The following is a 17096-nucleotide window of genomic DNA, read 5'->3' as shown; positions in this document are numbered from 1 at the left end:
ATAAGTTAGTTGCTCATACTTTAAATAATTCTCCTTCCATCTTTGTTTATAGTCTGATTGGTTAACCTGGTACTATTCCCTAGTTCGAAAGGCAGAATTAATTCTCTAAAGATTAACATTGGTTTGAGTCTTCATCAATTTGTTTATTAGCTCCCAGATCTTACCCACTGTAAAGGCTCTCACCTCCCACTCCACCCCTTGTGACTCATACATACCCTCCTTTTTATCTTCTGCCTGAAATGTGGTAATAATACATTTGCTTTTGGACTCCTTGTACCAGAATTCACTATATTTTGGTTAGACAATGTTAATTGACCTTTTTTCTGCATGGTGTAATAGCACTTAAAAGTCTTACGTTCTATGCCTTGGCTTTGCTTTGTACTAGTTCCTTTTTTACTTTGAAGATATTGCAAAATCTGTGGCAAGTTAGGAAACAAACAGATAACACTGTTTTCTAATAAATCCATGCCACAACTTTCCTATCTCCAACTTATGTCCCATTTATATTAATGGGTAGGATGACAACTACTCTTGCCCTTGTGGGATTGAAAAGATTAAGTGCAGTAATGTCAGAGCTTTCTATGGGCATGCAAAGTTGTGTTGTTGTTTTTAAGGTAATCCTTTAACATTTTAAACAACACCAGTGGTGTTAGAACCAGGGGTGCAAACTTGGATGAAGTACATTTCAGGAAGGAATTTGGGGTACTGATAAAGCACAATTGTGTTTTATGTTAAGGAAAGTAATGGTCCAACAGACAGTTATGCAGCTATTTCACAAGTGGATCGATTGCAATCAGAGCCTGAAAGTATCCGTAAATGGAGAGAAGAGCAAACGGAACGCTTGGAAGCCCTTGGTAAGGATTCCCTTTCTGTCACTGGGTGTCTGTTTTCAGTGGATTAGTTGACCTAAACTCTAGTTTTATCCCTTTTTAACTTTAATTAGCCAGTGCCTATGTCTGGTCTTTGGGAAGGTAACCTTACTCAGCCTGAAGTTCATAGAGTAGCCCACAGAGCCAGCAAGTACATTCTCTCCTCCCATGGGAAGAGTAGAGTGATGCCATGAAAAGAGACTTGGACTCAGAATGAAGGACTGGGTTCAAGACCCAGTCTTTTTTTTGACTTTTTTTTTTTTTTTTTTTGGCCAGGGCTGGGTTTGAACCTGCTACCTCTGGCATATGGGACCGGCACCCTACTCCTTGAGCCACAGGTGCCGCCCCAAGACCCAGTCTTAAACTTGCCAGCTGTGAGCCCTTGGTTGTTCAAAACTTTCGGAGTCATTGTTCGTGAAGGAGGATCAATGTTACTGACCTCAAGGGTAGTCTGAGGTGGTATTTTGAGAGTACTTTGTAAACTTGAAGGTTTCAAGTTTCATATATTCATGTGAGAAACTTTTACAGACCCATTTTTCTTTTTCTTTTTCTTTTTTTTTTTTGGAGACAGAGTCTCATTATAAGTTGCCCTTGGTAGAGTGCCATGGCGTCACAGCTCACAGCAACCTCCAACTCTTGGACTTAAGTGTTTATCTTGCCTCAGCCTCCCAAGTAGCCCACCACAACGCCCAGCTATTTTTTGGTTGCAGTTGTCATTGTTGTTTAGCAGGCCTGGGCCAGGGTCAAACCCACCACCTTTGGTGTATGTGGCCAGCGCCCTACTCATGAGCTACGGAGCCGAGCCTACAGACCCATTTTTCATTTGAAGTCTGAATTTAATGTAACAGGAAAAATGAGGTATATTATGAAATTTTGTTTTCTTAATATCCCTATCAGGTAAGTTTAACTTTTTTATGGGTGAGGAAAGTGGAGGTCACAGGTACAGTATGTATTTGAAGTACATCTAAGAAGTAGAGTCTGAATTTCAGCTTAAGTCTGCCTTGCTTCAAAGTTCATCTCCATCCCTGTCAACCACATTGCTTTTTAAATGCACTTAGTATGCATGACCTTCCCACCAGGCAGCCTGGCCTTTGGTAAAAAGATGTGTACATGGAGTGTCACTTGTTGGTTCAGGATCAGGAGAGACTTGGTGTCTGTACATGGTAAGTTGGAGAGAGATGGCAGAGTATGACAATGTAATCCACACTCTATTCTTTCTTCACTTTTTTTTTTTTTTTTTGTAGAGACAGAATCTCACTTTATTGCCCTCAGTAGAATGCCATGGTGTCACACAGCTCTCAGCAACCTCCAAATCCTGGGCTTAGGTGATTCTCTTGCCTCAGTCTCCCAAATAGCTGGGACTACAGGCGCCTGCCACAACGCCCACCTATTTTTTTATTGCAATTTGGCCGGGGCTGGGTTTGAACCCACCACCCTTGATATGTGGGGCCGGCGCCCTACCCACTGAACCACAGGCACCGCCCACTTTCTTCATTCTTTAAATTAAAATTTATAACAATAATGGAAGAAGAGGAAAATAAATGTGTATACCACCTAGATTCAATAACGTTTTGTTGTATTGGGTTATCTATATAAGTGAGCCATGTATACATGTATATATTTTATATATACATACACATAATTGGTTTTGGCTGATCTAATTTAAGATACAGACATCACATACTTTCTTTAAAAATTTTTTTATTGTTAAATCATAGCTATGTACATTAGTGCAATCAAGGGGTACAATGTGCTGGTTTCATATACAATCTGAAATAATCTCATCGAAGTGTTCAATGTAGCCTTCATGGCATTTTCTTAGTTATTGTATATAGACATTTGTATTCTGCATTTAGTAAGTTTCGCCCGTACCCATTCTAAGATGCACCGTAGGTGTGGCCCCACCTATTACCTTCCTTCCATCCTGACCTCCCCCCTCCCTTCCTCTCCCTTGGTCCTTTCCCCATATTCTTGTGCTGTAGTTGGGTTATAGCCTTCATGTGAAAGCTATAAATTAGCTTCATAGTAGGGCTGAGTACATTGGATACTTTTTCTTCCATTCCTGAGATACTTTGCTAAGAAGAATATGTTCCAGCTCCATCCATGTAAACATGAAAGAGGTAAAGTCTCCATCTTTCTTTAAGGCTGCATAGTATTCCATGGTATACATGTACCACAATTTGCTAGTCCATTCGTGGGTCGATGGGCACTTGTGCTTCTTCCGTGACTTAGCAATTATGAATTGGGCTGCAATAAACATTCTGGTACAGATGTCTTTGTTACATTGTGATTTTTGGTCTTCTGGGTATATACCTAGTAAAGGAATTATAGGATCGAATGGCAGGTCTATTCTTAGATCTCTAAGTATTCTCCAAACATCCTTCCAGAAGGACTGTATTAGTGTGCATTCCCACCAGCAGTGTAGAAGTGTGCCCTTTTCTCCGCGTCCATGCCAACATCTCTGGTTTTGGGATTTTGTTATGTGGGCTACTCTTACTGGGGTTAGATGATATCTCAAAGTAGTTTTGATTTGCATTTCTCCGGTGATTAAGGATGATGAGCTTTTTTTTCATGTGTTTGTAGATCGTGCATGTGTCTTCTTTAGGGAAGTTTCTCTTCAAGTCCTTTGCCCACCCTGAGATGGGATCACTTCTTCTTTTCTTGCTGATACGTTTAAGTTCTCTGTGGATTCTGGTTATTAAACCTTTATCAGAGGTATAACCTGCAAATATTTTCTCCCATTCGGAGGGCTGTCTGCTTGCTTTACTTACTGTGTTCTTGGCTGTGCAGAACCTTTTTAGTTTGATCAGGTCCCAGTAATGTATTTTTGATACTGCTTCAGTTGCCTGGGGAGTCCTCCTCATAAAATATTCACCCAGGCCAATTCCTTCAAGAGTTTTCCCTGCACTTTCTTCAAGTATTTTTGTAGTTTCATGTCTTAATAAATCTTTTATCCAGTGAGAGTCTATCTTAGTTAATGGTGAAAGGTGTGGGTCCAGTTTCAGTCTTTTACAGATCGCCAGCCAGTTCACCCAGCACCATTTGTTAAATAGGGAATCTTTTCCCCATTGAATGTTTTTAACTGGCTTGTCAAAGATCAAATAACGGTAAGTGGCTGGATTCATCTCTTGGTTCTCTGTTCTGTTCCAGACATCTACTTCTCTGTTTTTGTGCCAGTACCATGCTGTTTTAATCACTATCGATTTATAGTACAGTCTCAGGTCTGGTAGCATGATTTCTCCTGCTTTGTTTTTATTGCTGAGTAATGTTTTGGCTATTCAAGGTTTTTTCTGATTCCATGTAAAATGAAGTATTTTTTCAAGGTCTTTAAAATATGACAATGGAGCTTTAATGGGAATTGCATTCAAATTATATATTGCTTTGGGTAGTATAGACATTTTAACAATGTTGATTCTTCCCAGCCATGAGCATGGTATGTTTTTCCATTTGTTAACATCTTTTCCATTTGTTAACTATGAAACTTTAAGAAATATTTCTTAAAGTTTCATAGTTCTCTTTGTAGAGATCTTCCACGTTCTTTGTTAGTTATACTCCCAAATATTTCATCTTCTTTGTCTCTACTGTGAAAGGAATACAGTCCTTGACTGTTTTTCTGGCTTGGTTATTGTTGGTATATATAAAGGCTACAGATTTATGGGTGTTGATTTTGTAGCCTGAGACATTGCTGTATTCCTTGATCACTTCTAAAAGTTTTGTAGTAGAATCCCTAGTGTTTTCCAGATATACAATCATATCATCTGCAAAGAGTGAAAGTTTGATCTCTTCTGACCCTATGTGGATACCCTTGATCACCTTTTCTTCCCTAATTGCAATGGCTAAAACTTCCATTACAATGTTAAAGAGCAATGGAGACAATGGACAATCTTGCCTGGTTCCTGATCTAAGTGGAAATGATTTCAATTTAACTCCATTCAGTACAATATTGGCTGTGGGTTTGCTGTAGATGGCCTCTATTAGTTTAAGAAATGTCCCTTCTATACTGATTTTCTTAAGTGTTCTGATCATGAAGGGATGCTGGATATTATCAAAAGCTTTTTCGGCATCAATTGAGAGAATCATATGGTCTTTATTTTTTATTTGTTTATGTGCTGAATTACATTTATAGATTTATGTATGTTGAACCAGTCTTGAGACCCTGGGATAAATCCCACTTGGTCATGGTGTATAGTTGTTTTGATGTGTTGTTGGATTCTGTTTATTAGGATCTTATCGAGTATTTTTGCATCAATATTCATTAGTGATATTGGTCTATAATTTTCATTTCTTGTTGGGTCTTTCCCTGGTTTAGGGATCAAGGTGATGTTAGCTTCGTAGAATGTGTTGGGTAGTATTCCTTCTTTTTCTATATTTTGGAAGAGGTTTAGTAATATAGGTACTAGTTCTTTAACTGTTTGGTAGAATTCTGACATAAAGCCATCTGGTCCTGGGCTTTTCTTTTTAGGGAGATTTTGTATAGTTGATGCTATTTCAGAACTTGATATAGGCCTGTTCAACATTTCTACTTCATTCTGGCTAAGTCTTGGGAGGTGGCGTACTTCCAAGTATTGGTCGAGTTCTTTCAGATTTTCGTATTTCTGACAGAGTTTCTTGTAGTATTCATTAAGGATTTTTTGAATTATTGAGGGGTCTGTTGTTATTTTGTCTTTACCATTTCTGATTGATGAAATTAGAGATTTTACTCTTTTTTTTTCCTGGTTAGGTTGGCCAAAGGTTTATCTATTTTATTGATCTTTTCCAAAAACCAACTTTTGGATTTATTGATCTGTTGTATAATTCTTTTGTTTTCTTTTTTTTTTTTTTTTAAATGGGGGCAGCGCCTGTGGCTCAGTGAATAGGGCGCCAGCCCCATATGCCGAGGGTGGCAGGTTCAAACCCAGCCCCCGCCAAACTAACAAAAAAATAGCCGGGCATTGTGGCGAACGCCCGTAGTCCCAGCTGCTCTGGAGGCTGAGGCAAGAGAATCACGTAAGCCCAAGAGTTAGAGGTTGCTGTGAGCCGTGTGACGCCACGGCTCTCTACCCGAGGGCGGTACAGTGAGACTCTGTCTCTACAAAAAAAAAAAAAATTAAACATTAATGGGTAGCGCCTGTGGCTCAGTGAGTAGGGTGCCCGCCCCATATACCGAGGGTGGCGGGTTTGAATCCGGCCCCAGCCAAACTGCAACAACAAAAAAAATAGCGGGCATTGTGGCATGTGCCTGTAGTCCCAGCTACTCGGGAGGCTGAGGCAAGAGAATCGCCTCTAATTCTTTTGTTTTCAATTTCATTTGATTCTGCTCTGATTTTAGTGATTTCTTTTCTTCTGCTGGGTTTGGGGTTGGAATGTTCTTTTGTCTCCAGTTGCTTGACATGTCCCATTAAGTTATTAATTTCCTCTCTTTCCGTTTTCTTGGGAAGGCTTGCAGTGCTATAAATTTCCCTCTTAGGCCTGCCTTTGCAGTATCCCAGAGGTTCTGATAATTGTGTCTTCATTGTTGTTTTGTTCCAAAAACTTGGTGATTTCCTTCTTAATCTCGTCTATAACCGATCTATCCTTCAGCATAAGGTTATTTAGCTTCCATGTTTTTGTATGGGTATGCAGATTCCTGTTGTTATTGAGTTCAACTTTTATTCCATGATGTTCTGAGAAGATGCAAGGAAAAATTTCTATTTTTTTAAATTTGCTGAGGTTGGATTTGTGGCCTAGGATGTGGTCGATTTTGGAGCATGTTCCGTGGGCTGATGAGAAGAATGGGTATTCAGTTTTGTTGGGATGAAATGTTCTGTAGATGTCTGTTAAGTCCAGATGTTGAATGATTAAGTTTAAATCTAAAATTTCTTTGCTTAGCTTCTTTTTGGAGGATCTATCCAGTACTGCTAGAGGGGTGTTAAAATCTCCAACTACTATGGAACTGGAGGAAATCAAGTTGCTCATGTCTGTTAGAGTATCTCTTATAAATTGAGGTGCATTCTGGTTGGGTGCATAAATATTAATAATTGAAATCTCATCATATTGAGTATTGCCTTTAACAACTATGAAGTGTCCATCCTTATCCTTCCTTATTTTGGTTGGTTTAAAGCCTATTGCATCTGTGAACAGGACTGCAATGCCTGCTTTTTTCTGCTTTCCATTTGCCTGGAGTATAGGTGACCATCCCTTCACCTTGAGTCTGTATTTGTCTTTTAATATAAGATGAGATTCTTGTATGCAACAGATACCAGGCTTGAGTTTTTGTATCCAGTCAGCCAACCTGTGCCTCTTTGGAGGACAATTTAAACCATTCACATTAATTGAGAATATTGATAAGCCTTTCAAGGGGCCAGTGGACATTTTTAATCCTTTTGTGACTGTGGAAGTTGGAATTTGATCAAAATTTTCTGGGTGGGTTTACTTTTGTGGTGGAGGATTACGCTGGTCTTTATGGAGCATAGGTCTGAGAATATCCTGGAGAGGTGGTTTAGTTATGGCAAATTTCTTCAACATGTGAATGTCGTTAAAGTATTTAATTTCTCTGTCATAAATGAAACTCAGTTTAGCTGGATACAGGATCCTGGGTTGAAAGTTATTTTGTTTTAGGAGATTAAAAGTCGATGACCATCCTCTTCTAGCTTGAAAGGTTTCAGCAGAGAGATCTGCAGTTATTCTAATATTCTTGCCCTTGTAGGTGATGGTTTTCTTTCGTCTGGCTGCTTTCAGAATTTTCTCCTTCATATTAACTTTAGTGAAATTGATTATGATGTGTCTGGGGGGTGTCTTATTTGGGTTGAGTCATGCTGGAGTTCTGAAACTGTCTGCTTTCTGAATTTCAGAATCTCTTGGCATGTCTGGAAAGTTCTCTTTCATAATCTCATGGAGAAGAGACTCTGTGCCTTGTGAAGCCACTTCGTCACTTTTGGGGATCCCTATAAAACGAATATTGATTTTCTTCAAATTATCCCAGAGCTTTCTGAGAGAGTGATCTGTTTTTGCCCTCCATTTCTCTTCCTCTTTGAGAGTTTGGGAGCGTTCGAAAGCTCTGTCTTCAATGTCAGAAATCCTTTCTTCTGCTTGTTCCATTCTGTTATTGAGGGATTCTACTGTGTTTCTCAGATCTTTGAGGGCTGCAACTTCTTGTCTCAATGTGTCAAAATCTTTGGTCATTTGATCCTTGAATTCGTTGAATTCTTGAAATATCTTTTGGGTTACTGCTTGAAATTCTAGTTCGATCTTATTTGCTATCCAGATTCTGAATTCAATTTCTGACATCTCAGCTATTTATTTGTGCATGGGATCTTGTGCTGTGTCTGCCCCATTGATCCTTGGGGGAGTTGATCTACTGTGATTATTCATATTGCCAGAGTTTATCCGTTGATTTTGCCTCATGATTGTTTTTTCACCGTTGCCTCTAGCTGTCCTCAGAGTTGGGGAGGTGTCTCTCCAAGATTAGACCCCAGCGGGATCACTCTGTTGTTGCTGGATCTTTGTAGGGAGTGACTCTGTGTAACTCCTCTGGTGCTGCCCCAGCCAGGGAGTTTTGGTTGTGGGAGCTGCTCCAGAGTGTGACATACCCAGATCCAGCAACAGGGCTGGGGGTGGTGTACACAGTTCTGGGAGTGCCTGGTGCCCAGTGACTTCGGCTCAGAGAGCCCAAGGCTCCAGCAGTCTCTGGCCAGGAGAAGGGCTCTTCGCAGAGGCAGGAGGGCTCCAGAGGGCACGCGGCTACCACATTCCCTGGCCAGACGAGCAGGCTGGTGTGGAGGCAGGGAGGGTATAGAAGGGAGGACGCAGGGTTGCATGGCTCCTGAAGTTCCTGGTCAGGGTGTGTGGAGCCTCAGCGGGTGCAGCTCTTACCAGGGTCTGGGCAAGGGCAGATCGCTGATCGTGCGCAGCTTTTACGCAGGTCCGGGTGCTGATCGACATCACATACTTTTTGTCTAAATATTGTACATTTCCTAGAAATGCATTGTCCTATGACCACAATGTAAGCAGTATTATTCTGGAGAATATTAAACTAGTGAAGACATGAGTCCCTGTTTTTCAGATAGGGTAACTGACACCCAGAAATAGGAAGGGACTTGACCCAAATAACATAGCCAGTTAGTACCAAATCTTTTATCTCTTTAGTCTAATTTATGTGACTTTCACAACAAAGAGTGTACTTACGTTTGAGCCTTTATAGCACTATCCAATAGTGGTTTCCGTTAGAAATATTCTGTATCTCTGCTGAGTGTGGTAGCTACTAGTCACTTGAGACTATTAAGTACTTGAAATGTGGCAAGCGTAACTAAGAAACTGAATTGTAAATTTACTTTAATAAATTTAAATGTAAGTGGTCATGGGCGACGCCTGTGGCTCAGTGAGCAGGGCGCCAGCCCCATATACCGAGGGTGGTGGGTTCATACCCAGCCCCGGCCAAACTGCAACAAAAAAATAGCCAGGCGTTGTGGCGGGCGCCTGTAGTCCCAGCTACTCAGGAGGCTGAGGCAGGAGAATCGCCTAAGCCCAGGAGTTGGAGGTTGCTGTGAGCTGTGTGACTCCACGGCACTCTACCGAGGGCAATAAAGTGAAACTCTGTCTCTACAAAAAAAGAAAAAAATGTAAATGGTCACAATTAGCTACTGTATTGGATAGTGCAGCTTTAAAAAGATTAAAGCAGGTCTTCAGGGTTCTAGCAGCCTTGGTCCTTCCTTGTTCTTTGTGGATCTGAGTAGGCTTAGAGGCAGGACTTAGCTGGTATTAGTACTGCAGGAGTATTTTTCAAATAAGTACACCCAGCGTTATCTTTCCCTTTTCCCCGGGGTTTAGCAAAGTTTGTCTTTTCCATATTGTGAGTATACTTTAGTGTGTGGAAAAAAAATTATTTTCTTTTTCAGTTATTAGATGGGGTACTTTGGGACTACTCCATACGCTGTTGTTTTTTAACTCAAGATATCTTGAAGGAAGTCAAACATTTGGCTTTGCATTCTAGTTGAGTTGAATGTACTTGATTCATGAATAGGTGTTTCTTTAGTTTCACCTTTTTTTCTTGCAAGAACTGTGAGAAAAAGTAGAGGATGCTAAAAACAGATGATTGGTGTCAGTGATTTTTCAGCTTAGCTGCTGGCTATATTGTCGAATTTTCTTTTCAATGAATAAGGGTGGCCACAGAAGACAGCACCTGTCTGTGTGCCTTGCTCTGTAAGGGAACTCTTCCTCTGAGGGGAAGAACTCGAAATTTTTTTTTTTTTTTTTTTTTTTTTTAGGCAGTGTGTCACCTTGTCACCCAGGCTAGAGTTTAGTGGCATCATAGTTCACTATAGCCTCGAACTCCTGGGCTTAAGCAATCCTTCTGCCTCAGCTTCTGAGTACCTGGGACTACCAGCGTGTACCACCACACACAGATGATTTTTTCTATTTTTGGTAGAGATAGGACTCTCACTCTTGCTCAGGCTGGTCTCAAACTCCTGCTCGAGCAATCCACCCACCTCGGCCTTCCTGATTGCTAGGATTATGGATGTGAGCCATGGTGCCCAGCCCCCAAATTCTGAATTCTTTTGCAGTATCATTTCCTAAATCTGTAGAAGAAGATCATTTATATGTACTGTTTTATGTAGTAACTGCAGTCTGTACTGATGGTCACAATTTCATTTAAATTAGGTTAATATTTCAGAAATTCTCCTATTTTGGTCCTAATATATTATACAGAATTTTAAATGATTGTTAGAATATATTGGAAGAAAATGTTTTCCAACCAAAAGTTAATTTTTTGAAGTATTTTTATCACATTTCAAATTGTATATTGTCCATGTGGTACCGTCAGTCCATAGTGTCCTCCATACTCTGAATGCCATGGACAGACAAATGTCAATATAGTCATCAGTGGAAAACTGAATGAAAACATTTTCCTTCTGACAAGTTAGATAACATGGTAAAACATTCTTTATAATCTGAAACTTCAGGGGCGTTTGTAGCTTCTTTTAAAACAGCAGTTCTCAACCTGTGGGTTGTGACCCCTTTGTAACAATGAAAATAAACCTTGGCATTAGGAAGGTTGAGAACCACTGTTTTAAAGGCTATTTCCTATAATTACAGACACAGACATCTGCAGGTTGTTACTATAAGACATTTTTTGCAAAGGCCCTAAAAATGCCTAAGAATGCGTCATTTTATCATTTCAAGTATGATAGTTACTTGATACCACCACGGCCTTCTACTCTTCTCAAAGTTACTAATTATAGGTTGGGCTTTTGCTCTGTTTTTCAAAACTTTGTCCAGTTCACTGGTGGCCACCTAGTAGTCATATCTTGTGATTATTTCTAGGCTTGCCTCCCTTTCTGTCCCATTGGAGGCAGATAATGAGGTTAGCAAAGTATGATCTGCAGAGACAGACCTGAATTTAAATCTTGGCCTTGTCACTATACCCTGTAGGAAGTTCACTCAGACTTTCTGAGCTGTAGTTTTTCTCACTGCTGAAAATGAAACCAGAGTTTACCTTCCCGGGATTGTTGTAAAGATTAAATGAGGCGTCTATAGGGACACCTGCCAGAACAGGGCATTCTTAAGAACATGTTTCAGTGAAGTTAACTTAATGCGTCAGCTGCACAGCCTCCCACTCTCCACTGACATATGTCTTGTCAGCACAGTGTTTTGGGGGAAACCATATTTAGTTTCAGAACTTTATATTTGAGAATCCAATCTGCCAGACCTCCTAGGTGTGCATTTTCTTGCTCATTTCTAGAGCCTTTGGTTCACTGTTAGTGTTCTTTATTCTACCATTGTCCGGTTTCTGAATCATCTCTGCCTTTGTCAGTTTTCCTAAAAGCTCCCTGCTTCATAGAAGCACTTCTGCCTTAGTCATGAGGGTGCCACCTTATGTTTCCAAAACCATTAATTATCGCACCTGGGAAATGGGCTATAGTTTGTAAAAAGTTAAAAGTTTATTTGATATGAGTACCACACCCTGAACATTGGCAGCATTATTAAATAGTCATCTATAATTGGTTTTTCCCCATTTGGTGCCCAAAGCCTTTTTTTGTATCAAAGTCAATATTTCTACATTCTCCACCTTGCCATAAACAAGACAAAACAAAATTAGTGACTCACTAAGGTCGTCAGTGGACTGGGATAAGACCAAGAGTAGGATTGCTGAGATAGAGTTGGCTGTACAAACAGGGGAAATAGAATTTTATCTTCCCCTCCTTACTCTTCTCCCTCATCAAACACAAGTACCTATACCCTCCCTAAGTTCAGTAAGACCAAAAGAAATGGGTGAAATGAACTTAAGTTTCTGCTTTGTTTCATTTGTGTTGTCTTCTCTCTCCTGTCAAAGATGCCAATTCTCGGAAGCAAGAAGCAGAATGGAAAGAAAAAGCAGTGAAGGAGCTAGAAGAGTGGTACGCGAGGCAGGATGAGCAGCTACAGAAAACGAAAGCAAACAACAGGTCAGTCCACGGTGGTTCCAGCACAGCTTGTCTTCTCAAGTTGAATCAAATCTATTTCTTAGCATCCAGTCTAGGTTCTTGGCTGCTGCCTTCTTAAGTATGAAATATCTTTGCAGTTTTTGAAGAAAGCACAGAGGTTGCAAGTCTCTTGGCCGTCCCAGTTGTAGTGAATTTAGCTCTTTAATGAAGACTTTGGTCAGTATGCATCACCTGCGATGGTGTGATTCAGCCAAAGGGAAAGTTACTTCATGGATTAAGTCCAAACGTTAAAGTATGGAACCCTGAAATGAAAGGTCAGTTTTGTGAATGTACCAAGATGTAATTACTTTGGAGATGATTATAGATCCCCTAAGTACAGCCCTGCCCTCTGAAAGCCATTCATGAAGGAGTCCATTAGCAGGAAAATGTGCTTTGTAATTAGGCAGCCAAGGATATTCTAACATAGTGACTGTAGAATTGAGGGTTTTCTGGGTATTTATCTATGCCTAAGAAAATCTTGAATCAGTTCTTAAAAATGCTTTTTTCAGAATATATTTTACTTACTCACTGAAGGTTAAGTGGTTGTAGGGAGAAAACACATTCATTCTCGTATCACTACCAGCCAATGCTTTGCACTTGAGTCCTCCTTGGAAGCAGCTTAGAGGCATGTGCGGTATTGCCTCCCTCCAGGCAGGCAGATTGGCTTTCTTTCTCCTGCTGTGTGCAGAGCCCAACTTTCATTCCACTGACTTCGGTGTAAAAACAGGCCAGGGGAGGCCTGGGAGTATTTTTAATTTTCAGGGTAGAGCCTTGGGTTCCTGTATTCAGAGGCAGGAAACAGGTTGGGTCACGTGCCCTTGTTTTTGGCTGCTCTGTTAGCCAGAAATCTGCCATGTGGGAGGGAGCTGACCACTTTGCCAGCCAACCATATCTCTGTGGAGCAACTATGACAGAACAATTGGACGCTTTCTTTCATCCAGCAGCCCTCAGCTCCTCGTCTGCCTTTGGTCATCCTTGGTTCTGTCAGCCGCCCCTGAGATGCCAGGCCTGGGTCTCTGTCTTGGCCACCTTGCCCTCAGGGATGAACTCTCCAGCGATGCCTGTCAGTTCTGTGGCAAGTGTTGGTGACTGCCCTCCAGCCTTCTTGTGAAGTGGCCTGTAGGATGATTGCCATCAGCTGCATAGGGCTCCTATTCAGCTCCTATTCAGAGGGCTGACAGGTCTAGGCTCCTTGGATTTTGTGCTCACTGGAGATTATTTTCCCCCAGTTGCAAGTTCAGATTGGCAAAGAAAGATGAGAGGGTGCTGTGTGCAAGCACCATGTGAGGCCCTGGGTGCTTCCCCAGTAAGCTGCCTCAGCCCCTGAGTCTGCTCCGAAGTACTTGGCAGAACCGTGCTTACATTCCTTGTGCAGGGTTCCTGATGCCTCAACAGTTTGACCCACAAAGTATCAAACTTAAATAATAAATATATTGGGAACAGGCTTTCTGTTGCAGAATTTTTTTCAAGCTGATTTTGCTGAATTTTCCTTTCTGGACAGAATCAGTCATCCCTAAAGAGAGTAATCGTACGTGTTATTAGGAGCCTAGTTTTAAAGGCTTTGTCCCTCCAGGCATTGAGTTTGGGCTTTGTTGCCTGTCTTTACTTGGAACTGTATAATGTTAAGCTGGTTGGTCTCATCAGTGAACCTCTCAAGTTCAGAGAGAAGGGACTTACCCACCACCCACTGAGAATGTAGAGCAATTCAGAAACCAGGTCATGTGCCTTCTGGAAACTTTGCAGCACAGAGGTCACTCTGAGTGCATAAAGCTAGTGACATACTAGCTACTGTCACCAGGGTTCTAGGACAGAAGGGATGGTTTTCATACTTTATTTCAATGATTCTTCAATGGGTAGGGTGAGAGAGCCATTTTAGAATCACTTTGTGGGACTTCCTCCAGTGGCATACACTATCCCCTGAAGATTTTGGTATTGCTGACTACTACTCATTCACGCTTAACTCTAAACTTCAGACTCTAAAGGAATAAGTCCTGTTTATGTAGATATGAAGTGATTCATCTTCCTCATTGTTGGGCTACAGGTAAACAGTGAATATTTTTAGAAAATGGGGTGCTCAATTCAAGCAAGTGTCATTCTCTTTGAGTGACTCCTGCAGCAGTAGGATATTAAGGGACTGCAGGGATAAGGCAGAAAGGCAGAGAAATTGCAAAGAGGAGACTCAGGGACAGAAAGAGCACCCAGTTAATCCTGAGCGTCTTCAGGCCTCCTATCTTTCAGCTGCCCCCACCCAGTCACAAAGCATTAGGAGCCCAGCCATTCCAGGCACTGTGCTGGGGGGTAGGAGTGCAGCAGCCAGACACAGTTCTTGCCCTGCAGAATCTGTGGTCTGTTGTCCCCAGACTGCATCTCCCTCCTTTTATCCCATGGGAGCCATGAATTATTAAGTGATGGCCTATGGAAAAGTTTCCTTTTCCCAGGAGGCAGCCAGACCAGCAACTGGCTCCCAAAGTTGAATAAATTCACTCATCAAGAACCACCCCGGGGGTGGCGCCTGTGGCTCAAAGGAGTAGGGCACTAGCCCCATATGCCGGAGGTGGCGGATTCAAATCCAGCCCTGGCCAAAAACTGTAAAAAAAAAAAAAAAACCACTCCATTAGCCAGGTGTTGTGGCAGGCGCCTGTAGTCCCAGCTACTCGGGAGGCTGAGGCAGGAGGATCGCCTAAGCCCAGGAGCTGGAGGTTGCTGTGAGCTGTGACCCCCATGGCACTCTACCGAGGGTGACAAACTGAGACTCTGTCATGGATAGAATTGGGGCTGAGACTTCTCTGCTTGAAAAAGCCCAGGGAATCGTGATTCCCCGTGATGGCAAATGTTTTTTCCAACCACCTGGAGGTTGCTGGTGGGATGAAGCTCTGCATTGTATCTAGGCTTCTTGAGCGTGTCCTGTGGTTGGGCAGCCTCCTCCTTCCCTCTCCCAGGCTTCCCCGAACCCCTTCCTGCCTTGGCTGAGGATTGCTGCTTCAGGTCCCCTTCCGCTGGGTGAAGAACAAATAGGTGGAAGCCGCCTGTGTTTGGTGTGTATAATTTTCTGTTTGTTCTGGGCCCAAAACCCTGATGGGGGTGCTGTGCTTATCACTGCAGAGCCCTTTGTCTGGGGGCAGCTGCAAGAGCCTGACATTCAGGCTGTTGTTATCTTAGCAATGCCTAGACAGGAGGCTGCAGACCTTGGTTCTGTTCCGCAGATGCAGGCTGGAGGTGAAATTGATTAGGGTCAGCCCTTTGTGCACACTGAAAGGATTATGGTTTACAAGCTGGCCGGCCTGCCTTCCCCTCCTGCTCACTCTGCCCACAAACAACTCTCTGTTTTCCTGCTGAGTCACTTTGAGTTACAATCAGCCTGCTTTCTTTAAATTCCCACAAATCACCCCTTTGTATATAAACCAAAATAGGAAAGAAGGAAGGGTATGTGTGAGTTTAAAAATAAACTGAAATTGAAATTACTAGAATCTGCCTTCAAATACGTATGTGTGCTTAGGTTAATGACCAGACATGATTATCCATGAAAAATGTTCTTTCCACTTGCCCATCCCAGACCCACCAGGCAAAGTACAGGGTAAGACTCCATGGGGAGATTGCCTCAGGGGAACCATAGCCACAGTGGACAAGAGAGGGCTGGCTGAGTCTGGTATTCATTCTGAGGCAACAGAATCAGAGCCAGCCTGTTCCCTGCTGTGTAAATGTCCCCACTTGATATGCCGCCTCCTCCTTGTCCCAGAGCCCTGCCATGCAGATGAAGTTCTGGATTCTGGGCTGTACCTTGTCGAAGCCAATTAAGTCTGGCATAGAAATATTCAGAAGCTGCACCAAGAGACAGCCTTATTCAGGGACACACACCAGGGCTGTGTGTCTAGCATTCTTCCCACCGACCACTTCCCTCCAGCTGTTTTTTCTCTAAGGTGAAGACTTTGAAATGACCCTGTGTTCCCAGGATACTGAAATTTATCCCACCCAGCTGATGTGGAGAAGCAGCAGTTGGATAATCCAAGATAAAACTGGCTTTCGGTCCTGGCAGCATTCCCACCCAGTGATCCTTACTGAGACAGGCAGGAAGGTGGCATGGCTTTCTGAGCATACACCAGCTGGGAAAAAGCAATAATGCACTGTAAAAAGAGCACTGAACTTGGAGCCAGGCTGCCTGGGCGGAGTTCTGAATACCGCCACTGTGGTGTAGCTGAGCAAGTTGCTTCGTCTCTAAGCAAGTTACCTCATCTGTAAAGTGGGGGTGAGAATACCCAGTGTCATAGGTTATTACAGTTGACAATTGAATCAACATAATATGTGTGAAAGGGCTTAGCTTATTATTGGGTGCTTAATACATATTTCTTGTTGCTGGGGTAAGCCAAAGGGATGAAGTTGGCAGCTTGCTCTCTCATGGAGAATCCCGGTGCGGGAAGGTCAGCAGGAACAGGGCCTGCGGAAGTTTCCAGCGCTGGACGTCTCACAGGGGTTAAGATGGAGCCTTGGGAGCAGCTCCCCAGAGCACAGTCACACCTCTATTGTGGATTTTAGATGTTTCTGCTTCTCAATGTTCTCTCTTTTTTCCTGCCTGCTTGCCTGCCTTTGGGACCTCTTGCTGTCTAGGGTGGCAGACGAAGCTTTCTACAAACAACCCTTCGCTGACGTGATTGGTTATGTGTATGTTGCAAAACTAATTCCCTTTCTTGTTTTGATTCTTTCTACTTTTTGTTTAGAGTTAACGCTCCTTTTATGTCACAAGTTGCTTTGCTTTTCAAATTATTTCATATCAGCACTGTGGGGCTGCCTAAGAGTTGATGAGCTAGGGGATGGT

At 42.3% G+C, this 17096-nt stretch overlaps 2 protein-coding genes across 5 annotated transcripts in view; one reads left to right on the top strand and one right to left on the bottom strand.

The window, feature by feature from the left end:
- CLTA (clathrin light chain A) overlaps positions 1-17096 on the top strand; it is a 29693-nt gene that overhangs the window by 10095 nt on the left and 2502 nt on the right. For 2 of the 3 annotated variants that reach the window (XM_053568890.1, XM_053568880.1), the window contains exons 3-4: positions 737-854; positions 12157-12268. In XM_053568890.1, coding sequence (XP_053424865.1) covers positions 737-854; positions 12157-12268 — 230 coding nt within the window. Of the gene's footprint in view, positions 1-736; positions 855-12156; positions 12269-16888; positions 16943-17096 lie in introns of all 3 variants that reach the window. The other variant, XM_053568870.1, reaches the window with a different exon arrangement.
- The window catches only part of GNE (glucosamine (UDP-N-acetyl)-2-epimerase/N-acetylmannosamine kinase), a 97084-nt gene continuing 82325 nt past the window's right edge, over positions 2338-17096 (bottom strand). For both annotated transcript variants that reach the window (XM_053568764.1, XM_053568773.1), the window contains exon 13: positions 2338-2358. The gene's annotated coding sequence lies outside the window, so the exon portion shown is untranslated. The remainder of the gene's footprint in view (positions 2359-17096) is intronic.

Source organism: Nycticebus coucang, chromosome 2 (genome assembly GCF_027406575.1).
Source record: "Nycticebus coucang isolate mNycCou1 chromosome 2, mNycCou1.pri, whole genome shotgun sequence".
Classification (NCBI taxonomy): domain Eukaryota; kingdom Metazoa; phylum Chordata; class Mammalia; order Primates; family Lorisidae; genus Nycticebus; species Nycticebus coucang.
This window is presented reverse-complemented; position numbering and strand designations above follow the sequence as displayed.